The 19,280-nt window shown below is 39.6% G+C and overlaps 2 protein-coding genes across 2 annotated transcripts; one reads left to right on the top strand and one right to left on the bottom strand.

Annotated features, from left to right (window-relative positions):
- Positions 8,686 to 11,823, top strand: LOC107631809 (histone-lysine N-methyltransferase setd3; the record flags this gene model as incomplete). The annotated part of the gene is given in 5 exon segments (XM_016335368.2): positions 8,686 to 8,968; positions 9,128 to 9,294; positions 9,671 to 9,970; positions 10,084 to 10,347; positions 11,014 to 11,823. Coding segments are annotated over 5 exon segments (1,395 nt in total), but the record flags the coding sequence as incomplete, so codon positions are not given.
- Positions 12,683 to 13,141, bottom strand: LOC107634768. The gene has a single exon (XM_016338189.2). The coding sequence runs from the start codon at positions 13,070 to 13,072 to the stop codon at positions 12,854 to 12,856; it is 219 nt and encodes a 72-aa protein (XP_016193675.1). The 5' UTR covers positions 13,073 to 13,141; the 3' UTR covers positions 12,683 to 12,853.

Here is a 19,280-nt window from a genome sequence, read left to right as displayed (position 1 = left end):
TTATTTTAATAGAACTTTTTTTTATTTGATTTTATATATTTTTTATTATGTTTTAAAATTAGTATATATTTTATTTATTATTCTTAATTTTTATAACATTAATTTTATTAGAAAGTTATACTTAAATATAAAAAAAAGTATGAAAGAAGAGTACTAAGAGATAATCGGATTAGTTTTTATTTTTACTAAAGAAAGATAAAGATTGTTTAATTTCAATGATTCAGGATACTAAAATTAGTTTGTGACCGTTGTATTCGATAAAAATAAAACATTATTTGGTTAAAATTAAGATGTAAAAAATGAAACTTATATATTTTTAAATTTTTATGAGATTTTAAGAAGTTTAAATTATACTTTTCCCATCTCTAAATGTTATTAGAAAAACATTAGTAAACTTTCTTGAATTCATTTTCTTTATAAATCTTTAGTTCATATTCACGATTTGTTTTTAATAAAAAAATATATATTTATTTTTTTAATGATTTAACCACAATATTTATATTATTCTACTCGTATGGATTATTTAAATATATGATTCGAAATAAATAACGCTTAAAATTTTTTAAAAGAATAAATTTTATAATTCTAAATTTTAAATTTATTCAACAAATGTACAACATGGCTTCTTATGTTAATATAATGTTCCTCAACACTATTATAGTGGTGTATTCTTATTTTTTCATGTCATGTAATTTTATTCAACTAATTTAAAATTTTAAAATTCTCTAACTTCAAAATTTCTTATTTTAGGTTTACATAAATATAATCTAAATTAACAATTAAATTCAATTGAACAAAAATTAATGTACTTGTGTCATGGTACTCGTATAGTTGATTATGAGTACTACATCATTAATAGTTAAATATATTAATCTTAAAAAACAAATGATATTTTTTTTTAAATTGGATATAGACATAGTTATATAAAAACTAATTTAAAAGACACAAAGACTTGAAGCAATCATATTAACGTTCCTGACAAAAGGGGCGGGGAATTGGGATCCGGCGGCGGAACTAGTTGCCGGTAGTCCTATGGAGGCTGTGCACGGGGAGGACAGAGTAGTAATTAATAATATCTTTTTGAATAATGTTAACGTTGATTATTTGAATTTCAAAAAGGATATGCATGTACCAGATTCAGTTAGTGGTATCAAAGACGATAGGGTAGAGGATTCTCAGGGATTTGATGTGGTTAACGAGGGGGAGTCGGAGAAAACAGTCACGCAAATATGTGGAATTGGGGGAGGAGGGGTTCATGTTGCGTGTGATAGACCATATGGTAAGGTTCATGTGGGCCATTCGGTATGTTACAAGGTTGGGAGGTGTGAGGGGTTAGTTTTGGGCTTGCCTTCAATTGGCCCAACATCAAATCAAGGTGGAGGTGGGCTGCAGAATGAAGAGGGCCTAGTGATTGGGGTAGATGTGGGGCTGGGCCAGGGTTGTTTATTGGCTGCAAAGAATCATGGACCTCTCTCCATGGGTGGCACGGGCGGGTCGGGTGGACTGAGGACCCGGAGGACTCCACAGGATCTGAGTGCAGTGGCGCCTTTGGAAGGTATGAGCGGTGGACTAGGGTACCTCGAGGAGGCTGCTGCTGCGGCGGGAGGGATGACGCATAGTGCGGGGAGATTGCTGGTGGCTGGGACCGAGGAATTGGAGGTGGATTCGAAGGGAGCATAACCGATCGCGCACGGGGATGTTGAGCGCGAGTGTGGCAAGGTTGCATCAGGGGAGACGAACGCCGGAGAGGCAGTCCGCCGGCAAGGCCAGGTGACGCAGGAAGGGGGAGGGGCGGACAGAATACACTACGCTAGGTCCCAAGTGGGCCTGAGAAGGCAAACTGGGAAGGGAGGTACCGCGATAGCAAACGGCACAGCAGAGGGGGCATACCGGCGATGGATGGCGGTGGTGATCCCCTGGGGGCAGAAGTAGGGTCTGACCTGGAAACAGGATGTCATTCAGAGGGCGTGGAGTCCAAGGGGACGCATGAAGAGCAGATCCAGGAAAATCAAGTAACATGGGCACTGGCTGTGGAATCGGGGGCTGTTTTGTATGATGAGGAAGAAGATATTATGGGGATTTTGCAAGCACAAAATGAGGAAATAGCGGCGAAGAGAATACTAGCGAAGCAAAAGGAAAAGGCGAGAAGGAGTCGGCCAAAAAATCAAAATAAGGTGAGTAAAAATTTGTTTAAATGATTGTGAGTTGTTGGAACATTAGGGGGTTGAGGGGGGACGGAAAATTGAGCATGGTGAAATCCCTGAAGAATAAATATAACTTGAACATGTTAGGACTGCTTGAAACCAAAAAAGGAGTGCTTACTAAATATGATGTTGCAAGACTTTGGGGAAGTAGTACTGCTGGTTGGGAGTTTGTGGAATCTGTAGGGACGGCGGGGGGTATGTTATTGATTTGGGAGGATGAAGTGTTCCAAGTACATCACAGCTATAAAGGTGAGCGGTGGCTGTGCATTGAAGGATTATTAACAAGGACCAACTTCCGGTGTGCTTTTTGTTTGGTGTACGGGGCGCATGGGAGGGAGGCGAAGAGGGGGGTGTGGGAAGAACTGAGCTTTGTGGCGGGGTTATGTCAGGTTTCTTTCTGCTTTATCGGGGACTTTAATGAAATTTTACAGGTTGAGGATCGCGAAGGAGTTACTAGCTTGCCGGCATCATGGGAAGAGTTTAAGGGCTGGGTGAATGACATGCAGTTGATAGATTTGCCTCTTATTGATAGAAAATATACATGGTTTAGGGGTCGATCCTGTAGTCGGATTGATAGGATTCTGGTAAATATTGAATGGACTGAGAAATTTCCAGATATTCGGCTAAAGGGTGGTCCAAGGGGGTTGTCCGATCACTGCCCGTTGATCTTGGAAGGTATAATACTAGGAGGGGGCCCTAGACCATTTAGAAGTCTGGATTCCTAGTTTACGCATGAGGAATTTCTGAGGATGGTGAAGAATGAATGGAGAAGCCTCGGAGAAGCGCAGTTCACGTGCAAACTAAGAGCTTTAATAGTACCACTACGGCAATGGCACAAGGATAATTTCCGGGACATGGATAAGAGACTCATGAGGTTTGAGGAGGAGATCACCAGGCTGGACAATTTAGTTAGTGATGGGATTTATGATGGTACAACGGAGGCTAGAAGAAAGGCACTGGTGAGCTTTTGTGCAAAATGGTACATTAGAAAGGAAATACACTGGAAACAGATGTCTCAGTCCAAGCATGCTGCAAGTATGGATAAGAATACCAGATACTTTCATAACATTACCTCGGCCAGAAGACGGAATAACAGGATCGATGCCCTGATGGTACATGGAAGACTTGTGCGGAACCAGGCAAGAATAAAAGGTGTGATTAGAGGGTTCTACAAGGATTTCTATAGACAGGAATATGCTCCGAGGATTGGAGTTAGAGATGGCTTAGTGAAGCATATCTAGGGAGGAGGCTGAAGCACTGGAAGTGATGCCATCGGAGGAGGAAATCAAGGAGGCCGTGTGGGACTGCGAATCTTCAAAGGCCCCAGGGAGCGATGGGTATAATATGAACTTCATAAAGAGATGCTGGGAGGACATTGGGCCGGAATTCACTGCAGCGGTATTGGGGTTCTTTCAAAGTGCTAAGTTGCCAACGGATGTGAATGTAACATGGGTGACACTAGCCCCAAAGTTTGAAGGTGCAAAGGAGGTGAAGGATTTTCAGACGATTAGTATGGTGGGGTGTGTGTATAAAGTAATTTCGAAGGTGTTGGTGAGAAGAATGCGATCTGTGATGCCGGGGTTGGTCGGAGAGACTCGGACTGCATTTGTAAAGGGTAGGAAAATTCATGATGGCGCACTCATATCCTGTGAGACGGTTCATTGGCTGAAGACTCGGAAAAAGCCAGCGGCTATTATCAAACTGGATTTTCAAAAAGCCTATGACAGAGTAAGATGGAGCTTTGTTGATATTGTGCTCCAGAAAATGGGCTTCGGGCAGAGATGGAGGAATTAGGTGAGGGAGTATGTTACTACGGCTACCATGGCAGTCCTGGTTAACGGGTCGTCATCCAAGCCATTCAAGATGGAGAGGGGACTCAGACAAGGGGACCCACGTTCTCCACTTCTGTTTGTGCTTGTTGTCGATGTTTTGCATAGGACGGTGGGAGAAGCTGTCAGGAATGGGCGCATTACTTCGCTCCTGGTAGGGGGAGATTATATTGAACTGTCGCACTTACAATTTGTGGATGACACCATTTTGTTATGCCCGCTGGTGACTAAAACAATTGTAAACAACAAGAGACTGTTGCGGTGTTTCGAGTTGATGTCTGGGCTGAACATCAATTTTGATAAATCAAATTTGATTTCGGTGAACTGTGAACAAGGATGGATTGATCATGCTTTTGGACTATTGGGATGCCAGCAGGCCGCTCTACCGGTTAGATACTTGGGAATTTCTCTAGGAGCGAATCTGCGCCTGGTGAAGACTTGGAAACCAATCATCGATAAGGTGGAACAGAAGCTTAGCTTATGGAAGGCGAAGGTTTTGAATAAATCAGGTAAGCTTGTCCTTATTAAATCGGTCCTGAATAGTCTCCCCATATATTACCTAAGTCTGTACAAGATGCCGAAGGCGGTGGCGGACAAGCTGATTGCTTTACCAAGGAACTTTATGTGGTGTAAGGAGAACGGTGACTATGGTATACCTTTGGTCAAGTGGGAGCTCGTCCAGGCTCCAAAAAAGGCTGGGGGCTTGGGGGTTGGGGATGCGGTGCTGAGAAACACAACGCTCCTGTTTAAGTGGTGGTGGCGGTTTTCAAAGGAGGATTGCCCGCTGTGGAAGAAGATTGTTTGTTCGTGCAACAAGTTGAACCCGGCTGTAATGCTAGCAACTCAGTCTTTACCAGTAAAATCTAGACCTTGGAAAGACATATGTCAACTGAATATAAAAGGACAACGGATAATGGATAAAGTGGTTAGTGGCTTGGCAATTGAGGTAGGCAATGGTATGCAAACCCGATTTTGGGAAGATAACTGGGTTCAAGGTGGTGTGTTCAAAAGAGAGTTTTCCAAGACTCTACTCTATCTCAAGCCAACAAGGAGCTGTCATTGGGGATTGTGGTTTTTGCGATGGGTTAGAATGGATATGAAATTTTCAATGGAGGAGGAAGCTGTTCCAATGGGAGCTGGAACTAGTCCATCAGCTCCATGAGAGGTTAAGGCCAGTGAAGTTGTCATCTAGTCGGGAGGACACTGTGGTGTGGAAGTTGGAAAGTAGAGGGGTTTTTTCTACTAGCTCTGTGATACAGGCCATACAATTGGAGACACTGTCGGCCGAGATCACGAGCTATAGTTTCACGAGTTCCCTCTAGAAAGGTTTCGTACCTCCGAGAATTGAGCTCTTTGGATGGTTTGTGCTAGTTGGTAGAGTTAACACCAAGGAGAAGTTGACTAAATTAGGAGTTAACATTATGAGTGATAGTATGTGTGTACTGTGTACCAAGGAAGTAGAATCTGTTGAGCATTTATTTCTTTGGTGTGAGGTAACATGGCAGGTGTGGTGCAAGTGGTTGAGGTCACTGAGTAGAGATTGGGTAATTCCTGGAACCATTAAAGAACTGTTTGAGAGTTGGCATGGCATGCACAATAGACAACAAGGGCATGGATGACCGCGTTCTTTGCAGTAATTTGGAACATATGGTTGGAACGTAATGCACGGATCTTCAAGAATAAAAGAGCAAGTCTTGAGGTTATTCACACAAGGACGGTGTTGAGCTACACAGAATAACGTGGTTGTGATCCTGTGGGAGGCTGATGGCAGCACTGGAGTTGCCAGGGGGTTATTTTATTGTTCGTAGCTCTTTATGTTACTTGCTTTCTTTTGTATGCTCCACTTTAATGTGTTGAGCTTTCTTTGTTTCAAAAAAAATTGTTTAAGTAAAAAATTTAAGCGACTATTAGATAATAACAAATAATACATATAAAATTACTAAATTAAACAATCTTATTTTTCTTTGACCACAGATGTATACATAAATTTAAGTTCCTTAAGATTTGGAGAGGGATCGAAACCACTATTCACTTTAGGGGTGGCAATATGTACCTTACCTGCGGTATCCAACCCGACCCCACCCGATCGGGTAGGGTTGCCAACCCGATCCGCAGCGGATAGGGTAGGGTACGGGTAGAGTTCTCGTGTGGGTCGAGTCGGGTACGGGTTGAGCCTCAACCCTATCCGACCAACCCGCACTCTATATGTGTTTATGTTATATACTTATAAAAAAATATGCTTTAAGTGGATGTTAAATCAAAGACCTCTCACTACATGCAAAAGATCTTTAACCGCTAAAAGAAAATCGTTAATTGATAATTTAATATTTTTTTACATAAAAATCAGTTCTATTTTAAATTATCATCAAGTTATATAATAATGTTGTATATTTTTTGTAACCCGCGGATAGAGTCGGGTACCCGCGGGTTAAGAGCGGTAAGGTTAGGATTGGGATATTCTCAAGTCGCAGGTAGGGTTAGGGTTGGATCCAAACCCTATCCTACCCTACCCATTGCCACCCCTAATTCACCCCCTCTAGGTCTGTGCCTGCTACCTTGGGTATTATTTTTTTATTAGAACTCTGTTTATATTTTTCTAACACATGGAAGAAGATATGAGTTAATTAGTAACTTTATTAAGGTCCACTCATTCGCTTAATTATTAGTGGCAAATTTAATGGTAACACTATATTGCACCTGTTTAAAACTTTTTCGAATAAAAATAGTGTTCGAAAGGTTAGAGATAAAATTAAGATTTGTCCCAAATTTAAAGGACCAAAATAGTACTTTGTGAATAAGGGAGACTACGGTAAGGTTCTTTACAAAGGTGTTCAAATCTAAATCAATTCAAATTAAACTGTTCATCCAATGAAAACCTATTAAAACGCACTAATTTGGATTTGATTGGATTATATTTTTTGCAAACCACTGGATTGGATCAAATTCTCATAACGGATCCAATCCAATCCAAACCGTACAATGTGCTATAATATTACTATTTTATTTTTATATTATTCATGTATTCTTATTATTTAATAAATATTTTATGTTTACCATGTGAATTATTTATTTTATTATAACTGACTTATAATTTTATTTCTATTATTATGTTATCGTTGATTATTTAAGATATTTTTGAGACTCGTTATGTTATTGTTGGTTATTTAAAATTTGATGTTAGAAACTTATTATATATATTTCATTTTTTAACCTTACAAAACCTTAAATTCAATCGCATCCAAACCGCTTGAAATTGGATCGAATCGGATACTATTTTTTTTAAAACTCATCCAATCCAATCCACACTACAAATAAAATTAGTGTTTGAATCGGATAATTTTTTTACTGAAAAGCAATCCAAAACCGATCCAAACTTTACCGCAAACACCCTACTTTATATTAGTACATGTATAAGAGTTAGTGCCAAATTATGAACCAAACAATAAATAACAAACGATGCAAAATCTAGCAATTATGCCTCTACAGTTTTTAACCCAATAGTATAATGCTGGCGAAAAACTATACAAAAATAATGCATCCAAAAACGATCAATTACCCTCAAATTAATACAAACAACAACTATGGGCCAAAAAGGTCCATTATCCCTACAAAAACGAAACCAGCCAAACCAAATCAAAAGTAAGCAGGTGTAATTTTCAATTCTTCATACAATCATACCTCGATTAACGCAAAATTGGGTACACACTTCACGATCATCTCCATCATAAGCAGAAGTTTCATAAACAAATCTCATTCATTCAAATTTTAAAATTATTATTTCACATTGCAGATTCATTATACACCAGTGTACTAGTAAAGTACACTGGCGCAGGTGAAATTCTTCCTATAATATATTAAGGGTGCAGGTAGGATAGGGTATACCTGAACTTGTACCTTACCCTACCAGCGGGTCAAGTAGGGTAAGGTACGGTCCGTGTATGCCTACGGGTAGGCTAGGGTACGAGTTTAGGGTGTACCATACCCTACCCTACCCGCATATCATATATAACACATATTTTAAAAAATTAGGTATATAGTGAAGGAAATGAGAGTTGAACCTACAACCTCCCTTATGTAATGACTTATAATAAGTGAACAACCACTAAAACTAATTAGTTAATTTAATAATTTAGAACATTAGTTTTTTATTTTTTATGTTATTAATATGTATAAAATTCGAAATGATTGAATTTTATATTTACTTTGAAAAAATTTAATATTTCTGCGGGGTGGGTAGGGTAGGGTAGGGTAGGGTAGAGTAGGGTTTAGAATTTTAGAGTACGGGTAGAGTTAGGATTGAAAGATTCTCAACCCGCAGGTAGGGTATGGTAGATTTTTAATAAAATTTTCAACTCGCAGGTAAGATTAAGGTAGGGTCTAAACTCTACCCTACTCTACCCATTGCCAACCCTATATCCTACACTATCCACAGCGAATCAAGTAGACAATTCTACTTGAATGGGTTGTTTAAAATTGGATACCTTCGAATAAAGTATATATTGCCAGCCTTAAGTGTAGAGATTAATTTTATGATTTAGTTAGCCCTAGTAGATGAGCCTCAACAAATAATTCGGATATGAAGATTACTTTTTAAGCATGTAAGTTCTTTTTTTCTCTTTAGTCATATGGATCTTTTTGGAAAAAAAAAAATATTGACGCACCTGCGTCCGCTAACATGCGCCGCCTCATCGTCCTACCCTGCGCGACTGGTTCCCCACCCACCGGACCTCATCAAGTGGGTCACCAGAGAAGGCGGCTTCGTCCACCCTGCCATCAAGATAGCGCTTCATCCCTCCCACGGTCTCGGCTTACTCGCCAACCAACAAATCCCCAAGGGTTCCGACCTTATCGTTCTCCCCGACCACATTCCCTTGAGGTTTAACCACCAAGACGTCACCCACTCTCTCCTCCTTCAATTGGCACGCCATGTTCCTGGTACTCCCCTTCTCACTTCCTTCAACGTTTTTTGCATTGATCTCAAGTTTAGGGTTTATCAATTTCTCGAACATATGATTGAGAATTTTATTAGAGTTAGGGGAACGGAGTTTAGGTTTCAATGTAAATAAATTGGACACTGTGGTAGCTTTTTGCCAGAGGAACTGTGGGCCATGAGGCTAGGTTTGAAGCTGCTTCAAGAAAGAGCTAAAGTTGGATCCTTTTGGTGGCCATACATCAGCAATCTCCCGGAAACATACACTGTCCCTATCTTCTTCCCCGGAGAGGATATAAAGAACTTGCAGTATGCTCCTCTTCTTCACCAGGTATTGTAGTAAAATTGCATGAACCATTTAGGGAAGATGAAGCTCTAGAAACTTTGGTTACCTGTGTAGATTTCATCTTGACAGGACAAATGATTTTACCAACCTAGTTGATCTCGTATTTTTAAGTTCTCTGTTTCTGTAATATGAACATATAAACTCATCTCAACTGCTTAGCCAGACTGTTTTGGTGTGCATTTCATTTTTCTGTTGGTTTGAGCTTTGTGGGTAATACTTGAGTCTGCACAGGTAACTAACACCAAAATCTGAATATGGCACACTTTGAGCTTGGAATAGGGCAGCTTCCACCCCAAGCTTCTGTCAAGCTCTGTGTGTGTGTGGTAGTGTGAGGTTAATTTAATTCAATTTCATGAGGCAGGTGAACAAAAGATGTCGGTTTCTTCTTGATTTTGAGCAAGAAGTCAAGCATTCCTTAGTCAATCTCACACCAGATAAGCATCCTTTTGGTGGCCAAGAAGTAGATGCATCTTCTCTTGGATGGGCTATGTCAGCAGTCTCATCAAGAGCATTCCGTTTATATGGTGACAAACGGCCAGATGGGATCCATATTGACATACCTATGATGCTCCCTCTGATTGATATGTGCAATCATAGTTTCAATCCAAATGCCAGAATTGTTCAGGAAAAAGACTCTAGTAGCATAAAAATGCAAGTAAAGGTATGTTTTTTCATATTCTTTCCTATATACTCTCCCCTTCCCACAGCTAAACTTTCAAGATAAAATACAAATCTGGATTTGTATTTGCTGGATTAATTCTTTCTTTTCCTCAGGTTGTGGCTGAGACAGCAATCAAAGAAGATGATCCTTTATTACTTAACTATGGCTGTCTAAACAATGATTTTTTCCTTCTTGATTATGGATTTGTGATACAATCAAACCCGTATGACTGCATTGAACTGAAATACGATGGTGCTCTTTTGGATGCTGCAAGCTCAGCAGCTGGAGTTTCATCACCAAATTTCTCAGCACCTGCTCCATGGCAGGAACAGATTCTTGTTCAGCTAAATCTTGCTGGGGAAGCTTCAGATCTCAAGGTTTCTTCTTCAAATCTTTATCTTCCATTTTTTTTAATGGTTTCTGGCATAGGTAGGGCCTAGAAGTGAGTCAAGTCAGCTCATGAGCCAACTCGAGCTCGACTTGTTAATAGCTCGATAAACTGAACTCGTGAGCGGGTGAGCCGAACTTGAGCTTGAATAAGCTCAGTTAATTAGCTCGTGACCTTACTCGATTATAAATATATAATTTATATATATATATATTAATGTTCTTTCCTATTATTTGAGCCAGTTCGTGAGTTTTTGTTGTGCCGAACTTGATCTTACAAAATAGGTTCGATTGTTAATGAGTCGAGCCGTGAGGCAAGCTTAATTTTCGTGAGCCAAATTTGAAGTTAGTCTAGCTCGGCTCACTTCCAGCCCTAGGCCAGGGGACATTTGGGGAAAGGGGAAAAGCTTATGTGTTGAACCCGTGTTTTGTGGATCTCCAAGGCACTAACTCAAATCTTTAATCACTTGTGCTACGGGTTTAGTGTAACTAAATTGCCATTTTGGCTTGTCTAAGGTTAAAGATCGGATAATCACTTGTTTTATGGTAGAGAAGTTCTCATTATTTGGGTTGTGTAAAATGTAGATCAGAGAGTTAAGGAATTCCTCATCCGAGCCACAGCACAAGTTTACTTCTATTTGTTTTCTTTTTAACAGGTGAGCATAGGTGGTGAAGATGTAGTAGAGGGGCGTTTGTTGGCGGCATTGAGAGTACTCCTTTCAAGTAGTATGGAAACCGTACAGAAGCATGACCTCAACACACTCAAGTCTTTATCAGCCGAAGCCCCGCTGGGTGTTGCAAATGAAACAGATGTCTTGCGTACGCTTATAGCTCTGTGTGTGATTGCACTGGGACACTTCCCCACCAAAATAATGGATGATGAATCACTGCTGAAGCAGGGTGCCTCAGGTTCAACGGAATTGGCCATTCAATACAGAATCCAAAAGAAATCTGTGATTGTTGATGCCATGAGATCTCTCTCAAGGAGGGTAAAGCTTCTCTCTTCCAAGGAAACAACAGTGAGTGCCGAAGGCTAAGTGATAGTGAGCACTTTACCTATGAACCTTGGAGAACGTATTTGCCAATATGCTATTCAGTATTTTAATTGCTCTTTTCCCACCCTATTGTTATTTGACTTTCTAAAAATGGATGCCATGTCTTTTACTCAGTATGGTCGGATTTTCATCGAACTTTTAGGAATATCAACCACGAGTATGCTATTAGGTCAATTTAGTCATTAGATTTTGCAGTTATTACGAGAATCTGTTGTGCTAAAACACGGATACAGGATGCTAGTTGGTTGACCTTGGCGTTGTGGGTTCGGAGAATAATAGTCTACAAATCAAGAGATCTCATAGCAAAATATGGGTCCAACTTTGCAACTGTGGTTCACATTTTCAAATTTATTTTATTGCATGAAAAAGAGAGCGAGTAGGCGGAGTGAGTGATGAAAAATCGTTGGTCGTCCGATATGTAGGCTCGACGTGGACACAAAATCAGTGGAAAATGCAAGTTTCCTACTTTTTTATCTCTCACACGTGGATATTAGATTATTAGCTACAAAACGATTTGGAGATTACCATGATAATCTCTTCTGGGCAACGTGTTGCTATGCCCTCGATTTACGTGTGACACTAAATCTTTGGAGTTTGGTCAGAGCATGCGTTTTCTTTTTTCCTTTTTTTTTTTCAGAATCATGTAGTATTTAGATGTTATTAGATAATTTAATTAGGGAATGTAAAAATTATTTACATATGATCATTTATATATGATTGATTGTTTGTACAGGTTATATTTAGGTGTTTGGATTAATTTTGAAATCATGAATTTAAAAATTATTTACCAATATGATACGATGTATAAAACTTAAAATTTATAAAATTATATAAATATATTCTAATGCTATAATAACTGATTATTTTTGTATAGAGAGCATTATTGTTTTTTAAATTCCGAGTTCTTCACGAAACAGCTCGAAAGATAATTAAAAAACAGAGGTCCAAATGCAGAACGTATTCTAGTTCTAGCTACATGCAACACAAATTGTAACCATGCATTCAACGAATTAATATTGTATTGATTAGAGTTAAGTAGTTAAGTAGAGGAGCACCGAATCAGTGGGTCGGAATTCAGTAATCAGTACCAAGGAAGGTGATTGGAGATGTTTTTATGTGAAAATAATAGTTAAAATATATATATATATATATATATATATATATATATATATCTTAATTATGATTGTAGAACCAAAAATCTGTACGAATTATGATGTGGTGATTTCAGAGCAATTCATCCATTGGGTCGTCCCTCGACCAAGAAGAAATCAATCAAAGTGGAGGCAACGTATTAATGATGATGGCCTATATTATAACACTAAAAACATGTACAAGGAAGAAGTCCAGAACCACATATAGATGGTAGTAGATAGTAGATACACATAAAAAACACAACATATATACATATACATAGGAGTAGGTAGGACTGAGAAAGATGTAATTAAGCATTACCAAGAAGGAAAGGCCTGGCAGGGTGAGGTAAGCCAAGAGGGGAGCGAGAGCGAAGGCGGTTGACTTCTCTGATATTGAGAACACGCCTCATGTGTTGTAGGTGCTGCAGAGATGGGTGCTTTATTTTCTCTGTTTCTTTCTTTATCTTTATCACTTGGCTATGCACTCCTAACCCCATCTCCTTCTCCTTCCCCTTCTCCTCCTCCATCTTGCTCTTCTTCTTTGCCTGCTTCCTTTTTTGGATGGATACTTGGATAGATGGATTGCTATGTATTTTGAATTCATACCTAAAAAATATTAATTATTGTTATGTGATAATGATGATTACCTGCCAAAACGACCACCTTCCATGTGTTTCAAATTTACAAATCTAACCCACGTTCTGTTGCTTTCGAGCTATTAATCGCCATGAAAACAAACAGACATCCACGCCCTCATTAATAAATTCCCTTTATTCATTTCCACCTTAATTTACAAATGTCCATTTTGTAATTAACTATTGACTGTTAACCTATACTGTTTTAGAAACATGTGTGTGTTTACATCATATCATATAATATATATGTTTAAATCAGGTGTAGAAATTACGAATTGATGAGTTGAGTAAATTGGATATTTTAGTTTTGGTAGAAATAAAATTAGACTAGAAATATTTAAAATTTTTAGTGATGTGTTTTTGGTGCTGTTTTTCAATTTAAAATTTTCCTCTCAAGTTCTTTCTTCTTTTATTTTGTATTTATCATTTTTTTTAAATATTTATTATTTTTATGTCATGTTTTTAATGTCATAATTTAACGGTTTCAAGTCACCAAAAAAAAAATTTAACGGTTTCATAATTTAATAATGTAACTATTTGCTGTACCAAATATTATCTTATAACATTAGATTCTTATTTAATTGTCATTTTATATGTCATTATTTATCTAAACCAATATATATTTTGTAATTGAAAAGAAAAATGTCTCAAAAAATTGAAGTGAAGAAATCCACATCAAATTAAGTAAATTCGTCTTATTTTTTATGATATATATCGAGTTCAAGTGAATCTTGAGAATGGAAAATAAATTTGTCTTTACTTTTGTTTCTAGCATACATCCCTGTTCTTATCCGTATTAATTTATTTTACAAATTATTAAAAGATAAATGAAGAATAACAGCTCACCCTAAATAAATAGTTTGGAGATATTGTTATTGATCTATATTAACAACCTCGGCTTCAAGAACTTTGACCGAGCTCTATTTAAATAGAGAAATAATCTTCGGAATTCACTAACAAATCGAGATTCTCGGACTAGCAAACCACCGAAAAAATATCCTTAAAAATTCGACTAATAAGCTCAGCACAACGGATAGAAGCTAGGATTCCTTCGCCTATATAAGTTTACCATCCAACCCTCCTGAGAGTACATTTTTTCTCAACAATCACAAAGAACACACTACTTACTCATAATCTCTTCCTATTTTCAGTTGTTTTCTCTCTATTAAGAAAAATTACTGACTTGAGCGTTGGAGTCTCTTTTGCAGGTTCAACGTCAAAATCGTCCAAGTTCCGAAGAACACCTTCCAAGTTAAAAGAGACCTGCCGAGGAAGCGCGTGTCCGAGCTATAATTTGGAAGAAGTATCCTTGAGCGGAACATTTGGCGCCCACCGGCGGGCCGAGTTAAGAGTAACTAACCCCACCTTTTTCTATCCTACCCCCGTTTTGTTTTGCAGGGTTTTCAATCTCCGCAGATGGCAGACAACCGAATACAACAACCCTCACAAGCCGAACTACTGGCCATGATCGCAGAACTTCAGACTGAAGTCCGAAAAATAGCAGAGCAGTCGTCCAAAAGTCCAGGTGGGAACAGCTCTCATGCTCGAGAAGCTGAGCCATTGGAGATTACCCCCGCCAAAGGAGAAGCTCACACCTGACAACCCTTTTTCGGAGGGAGTCATGAGCGTTCAGATGCCAAAAAATTTTGTGCTTCCCATCGGGATCAAACCCTACGAAGGATTCGGCGATCCACGGGTGCACATAAAAAAGTTTCAATCCATGATGTTCTTTAACGGTGCCTCTGACCCTGTACTCTGTCATTCTTTTCCAACTTATTTAGATGGTGCTGCTTTACTTTGGTTTTCCAAGATTCCTGCAGGTTCCATCTCTAGCTTCGAGGATTTGGCGAGGTATTTTATTGACTATTTTGCAGCTTCGAGAATATCTGTTCATGGGTCGGATTACCTCAGCACCATCAAGCAAGGCCAGCATGAAAGTTTAAAAGATTATATGACCAGGTTCGCCAAGGCAACCGTGAAAATACCCGACCTCGACCCCAAAGTACACCTCCACGCAATGAAAAGCGGCCTGAGACCAGGCAAATTTCAGGAGACAATAGTTGTAACCAAACCAAAGACCTTGGAGGAATTTTGCGAAAAAGTGGCGGGACAAATGAAAATTGAAGAGCTTAGAGAAGCTCGGCGAGCAGAAAAATAACAACCTCGGCGAGAAGAGGAAAGACACCCCAAGACACCAAACCAGAAGGACAATAAGAAACCTTTCAAACTAACACCAAAATATGACGCCTATACCCAGTTCAATACCAAAAGAGAAGACATCATCAAGGAAATATTGAAGATCATCAAGCCACCCAGCAGAGCAGGCTCGTATCAAGACCAAAGATACGTCGACAAATCGAAACACTGCGCCTTCCATAAAAAATTTGGCCACACAACCGACGAATGCGTGATAGCTAAAGACCTCCTGGAGAGATTGGCCAGACAAGGACACCCGGACAAATATATAGGCTAGGGGTGCACAGACCCGGCCCGGCCCGGTCCCGAACACTTTAGGGGCTAATTTGGTGTGATTTCATCGGGTTTAGGGCCGGGTAAGGGTCTCAAAAATAGACCCGGTCATTATTTCGGGTCGGGTCCGGGCCATAGCTCGGGTCACCCGAAATCGGCCCGGTGGCCCGGTCATCATACATAATTAATATTTTGTGTTATTAGTATAATTGTGGCCCGAAAGTGTATTGGTTTCATCGGGTCTAGGGTCGGGTTCGGGTCTAATAAATAGACCCGGTGTATATTTTGGGTCGGGCCTGGGTCACATCAAACCCGGCTTCACCCGGCCCATGTGCACCCCTAATATAGGCGGCCGAATGCAACAAACCAGACAGAACACTGCCGACCTTCAAACAGAGCAGAACTCAATCACCACAGAAAAGGCTAAGCCTCAACCACCCCCAACAAGAGGAGTCATAAACTGTATCTCGGGAGGATTTGCAGGAGGCGGACATACAAACTCAGCAAGGAAACGAAGTTACAGAACCATGTTAATGGTCCAGACAACGAAAGAAGCAGCCACACACCAACCAGCCATACCTAGCATCACTTTCGAACAGTCCGATTACCAAGCACCAACAACCAACCTGGACGATCCCGTAGTAATATCAATCCAAGTAGGAGATCTCCTCGTCAGAAAAGTGCTACTTGACCCGGGTAGTAGTGCAGACGTCCTCTTTTACTCCACATTCTAGAAAATGAAACTAAGTACAAACATGATGCAACTATACTAAGGAGAATTGGTCGGTTTCTCAGGAGAACGCGTTTCCATCTTAGGAAGTGTATGGTTGAAAATAACAATAGGGGAGCACCCACTATGCAAAACAAGAGATGTGCAATTCCTAATGGTCGAATGCCCCAGCCTATATAACATAATCATGGGTAGACCATCTTTAAATTCTTTTTGTGCTATAGTCTCTACTGTTTACCTTTGTGTCAAATTTCAGGTGTCTAGCAACAGAACAGCAACAATACACTCCGACTAAACAGAAGCTCAACGATGTTATAATAAGGGCCTAAAGAGCAAACCAGAATACAGCTCAAGAGCCGAGCTTCCAAAAGAATCCTACCAGGTGGCAAATATCTCAGGAACAGCCGATCTGGACCCTCGGGAAGACCTGCAAAATAGGCTCTCACCAATAGATGACCTGGAGAAGGTAATTTTAGATAATGATCATAGTCATGTTACTTATGTCAGTCAATTGCTTCCTGCAGGAACTAAACAACACATAGTTGGCATACTTCGAAGAAATGCCGATCTCTTTGCATGGACCCCAGGAGACATGCCAGGCATTGATCCGAACTTAATATGCCACAAGTTACAGATCGACCCAAAAAACCGACCTATAGCGCAGAAGAAAAAGAACATGAGTAACGAAAAAAGATCGGCTTACTTAGAGGAAACACAAAAACTACTAAAGGCTGAATTCATTCGAGAACTACGCTTTACAACATGCCTCTCTAATGTAGTTATGGTAAGGAAACCCTCAGGTAAATGGCGAATATGTGTAGACTTTACAAATTTAAATAAAGCATGTCCAAAAGATGCATATCCCTTCCCTTGCATTGACAAATTAGTAGATAATGCATCAGGTTACAATGTTTTAAGTTTTTTAGATGCATATTCAGGATATAATCAAATACTAATGCACCCTAAGGATCAGGATAAAATAGCTTTTATTACTGAATTAAGGAACTATTGTTATAAGGTTATGCCTTTCGGTCTTAAGAATGCAGGTGCTACTTACCAACGCCTCACGGATAAAGTCTTCGGAAAATAAATTGGAAGAAACTTGGAGGTGTACGTCGACGATATGGTGGTAAAAATAAAACAACCACAAGACCACGGAGACGACCTCGAAGAAATTTTCGAACAAGTCAGGAAACATAACATGCGACTCAACTTCGAAAAGTGTGCATTCGGCGTAACTGGCGGCAAATTCCTCGACTTTATGCTGACATCTAGAAGCATAGAGGCAAATCCGAAAAAGTGCAAGGCAATAATACAGATGCGAAGCCCTCAAACGGTGAAAGATGTGCAACAATTAAATGGTAGACTAGCCGCCCTATCTTGTTTCCTCCCATCAATTTCCACGCACTCACAACATTTTTTCAACATACTCAAAAAGCAAACAAAATTCAATTGGAATGATGAATGTGAGATAGCCTTCCAGAAACTCAAAACAATACCGTCCTCCCCACCCATCTTACAAAAGCCAAGTCCAGGTAAGCATTTACTAATATATTTATCTGTTACCCCTAACGCTATAAGCTCGACATTGATGACAGGAACAGATGGGCAGCAAGACCCAGTGTATTTTGTAAGCAAAACATTACAAAATGTAGTGCTAAGATACTCATCAATGAAAAAGTTAGCATACGCATTGGTGATTTCAGCCAGGAGGCTAAGGCATTACTTCTAGAGCAACAAAATCATAGTAAAAACAAGCCAACCTCTACGACAAATTTTAACAAGACCAAAAGTCTCTGGAAGAATGGTGAAATGGTCGATCGAGCTCTCAGAATTTGACATTACCTATGAGCCCAGGGCAGCGATGAAAGCACAGCTCCTGGCCGACTTTATAGCGGAACTAGCAGAACACCCAAAACAACATTGTATTTGGGAACTATATGTTGACGGGGCCTCTAACACCGAAGGCTCTGGAGCAGGAGTCTTACTCACAAACAAACACGATCTACAAACTGAACAGTCCATTCGGTTCACATTCCAAACAAGCAACAATCAGGCCGAATATGAAGCACTACTCGCGGGACTAAGACTAGTACAATCTCTCAGTATTACCCATCTTCAGGTCTACTGCGACTCACAACTAGTAGTACAACAGGGGGAGGACTGGAGAATGTCATACAAACAATACATTATGGGTAGAGCTAATACCTGAAGTTTTGTGGAGCTACAACACCACAATACAAACAATAACACAAGAAACACCATTCAGATTTGTATATGGGACGGATGCCATGATCCCAGTCGAAATCTCAATATCCTCACCTCACAGCAATCACACTTCGGCAGAAAAAAATGACAACATCAGAAGAATTGAGCTCGACACAATCGACGAAGACAAAGACAAAGCCAAAATAAGACAGTTAGCAATGCAGGAAATAATACGAAAGAAATATAACAGGAGGGTACAACCAAGAACTTTTGCCGATCAAGACCTCGTCCTCAGACAGACAGAAGAAGCAAGAAAGCCTCACACACACGACAAACTAGCAGCAACGTGGGACGGCCCCTACCGAGTTATAAAAGTCGTCGGAAAAGGAGCATACAAACTTCAAACACTCCAGGGCGGGGACGTCCCTGGAATTTGGAATGTTTCATCTTTGAAATTTTACTTGTCATAAAAAAGATATGGACAAGAGGAGACACTCTTTTTCCTACTCTCAAGTTTTTATCCCACACAGAATTTTTCTTGAAGAGGTTTTAATGAGGTCCCTTACAACCATGTCATTCACATGTACAAACTTTGTTAGTTAATAGAAATACAAAAACAAAATCCAAAACATACATTATAAAATAAAAAAGGGTACCAACAAACCCTACCAAATCATAGTTTATCAAAAGTCA

Source organism: Arachis ipaensis, chromosome B03 (assembly GCF_000816755.2).
Source record: "Arachis ipaensis cultivar K30076 chromosome B03, Araip1.1, whole genome shotgun sequence".
NCBI lineage: Eukaryota > Viridiplantae > Streptophyta > Magnoliopsida > Fabales > Fabaceae > Arachis > Arachis ipaensis.
The sequence above is the reverse complement of the archived record's forward strand: the minus strand, read 5'-3'. Positions and strand labels throughout refer to the sequence as shown.

Excerpts from the sequence above, each read along its gene's own strand:
- LOC107634768 (XM_016338189.2), bottom strand. The coding sequence starts at position 13,072 with ATGGAGGAGGAGAAGGGGAAGGAGAAGGAGATGGGGTTAGGAGTGCAT.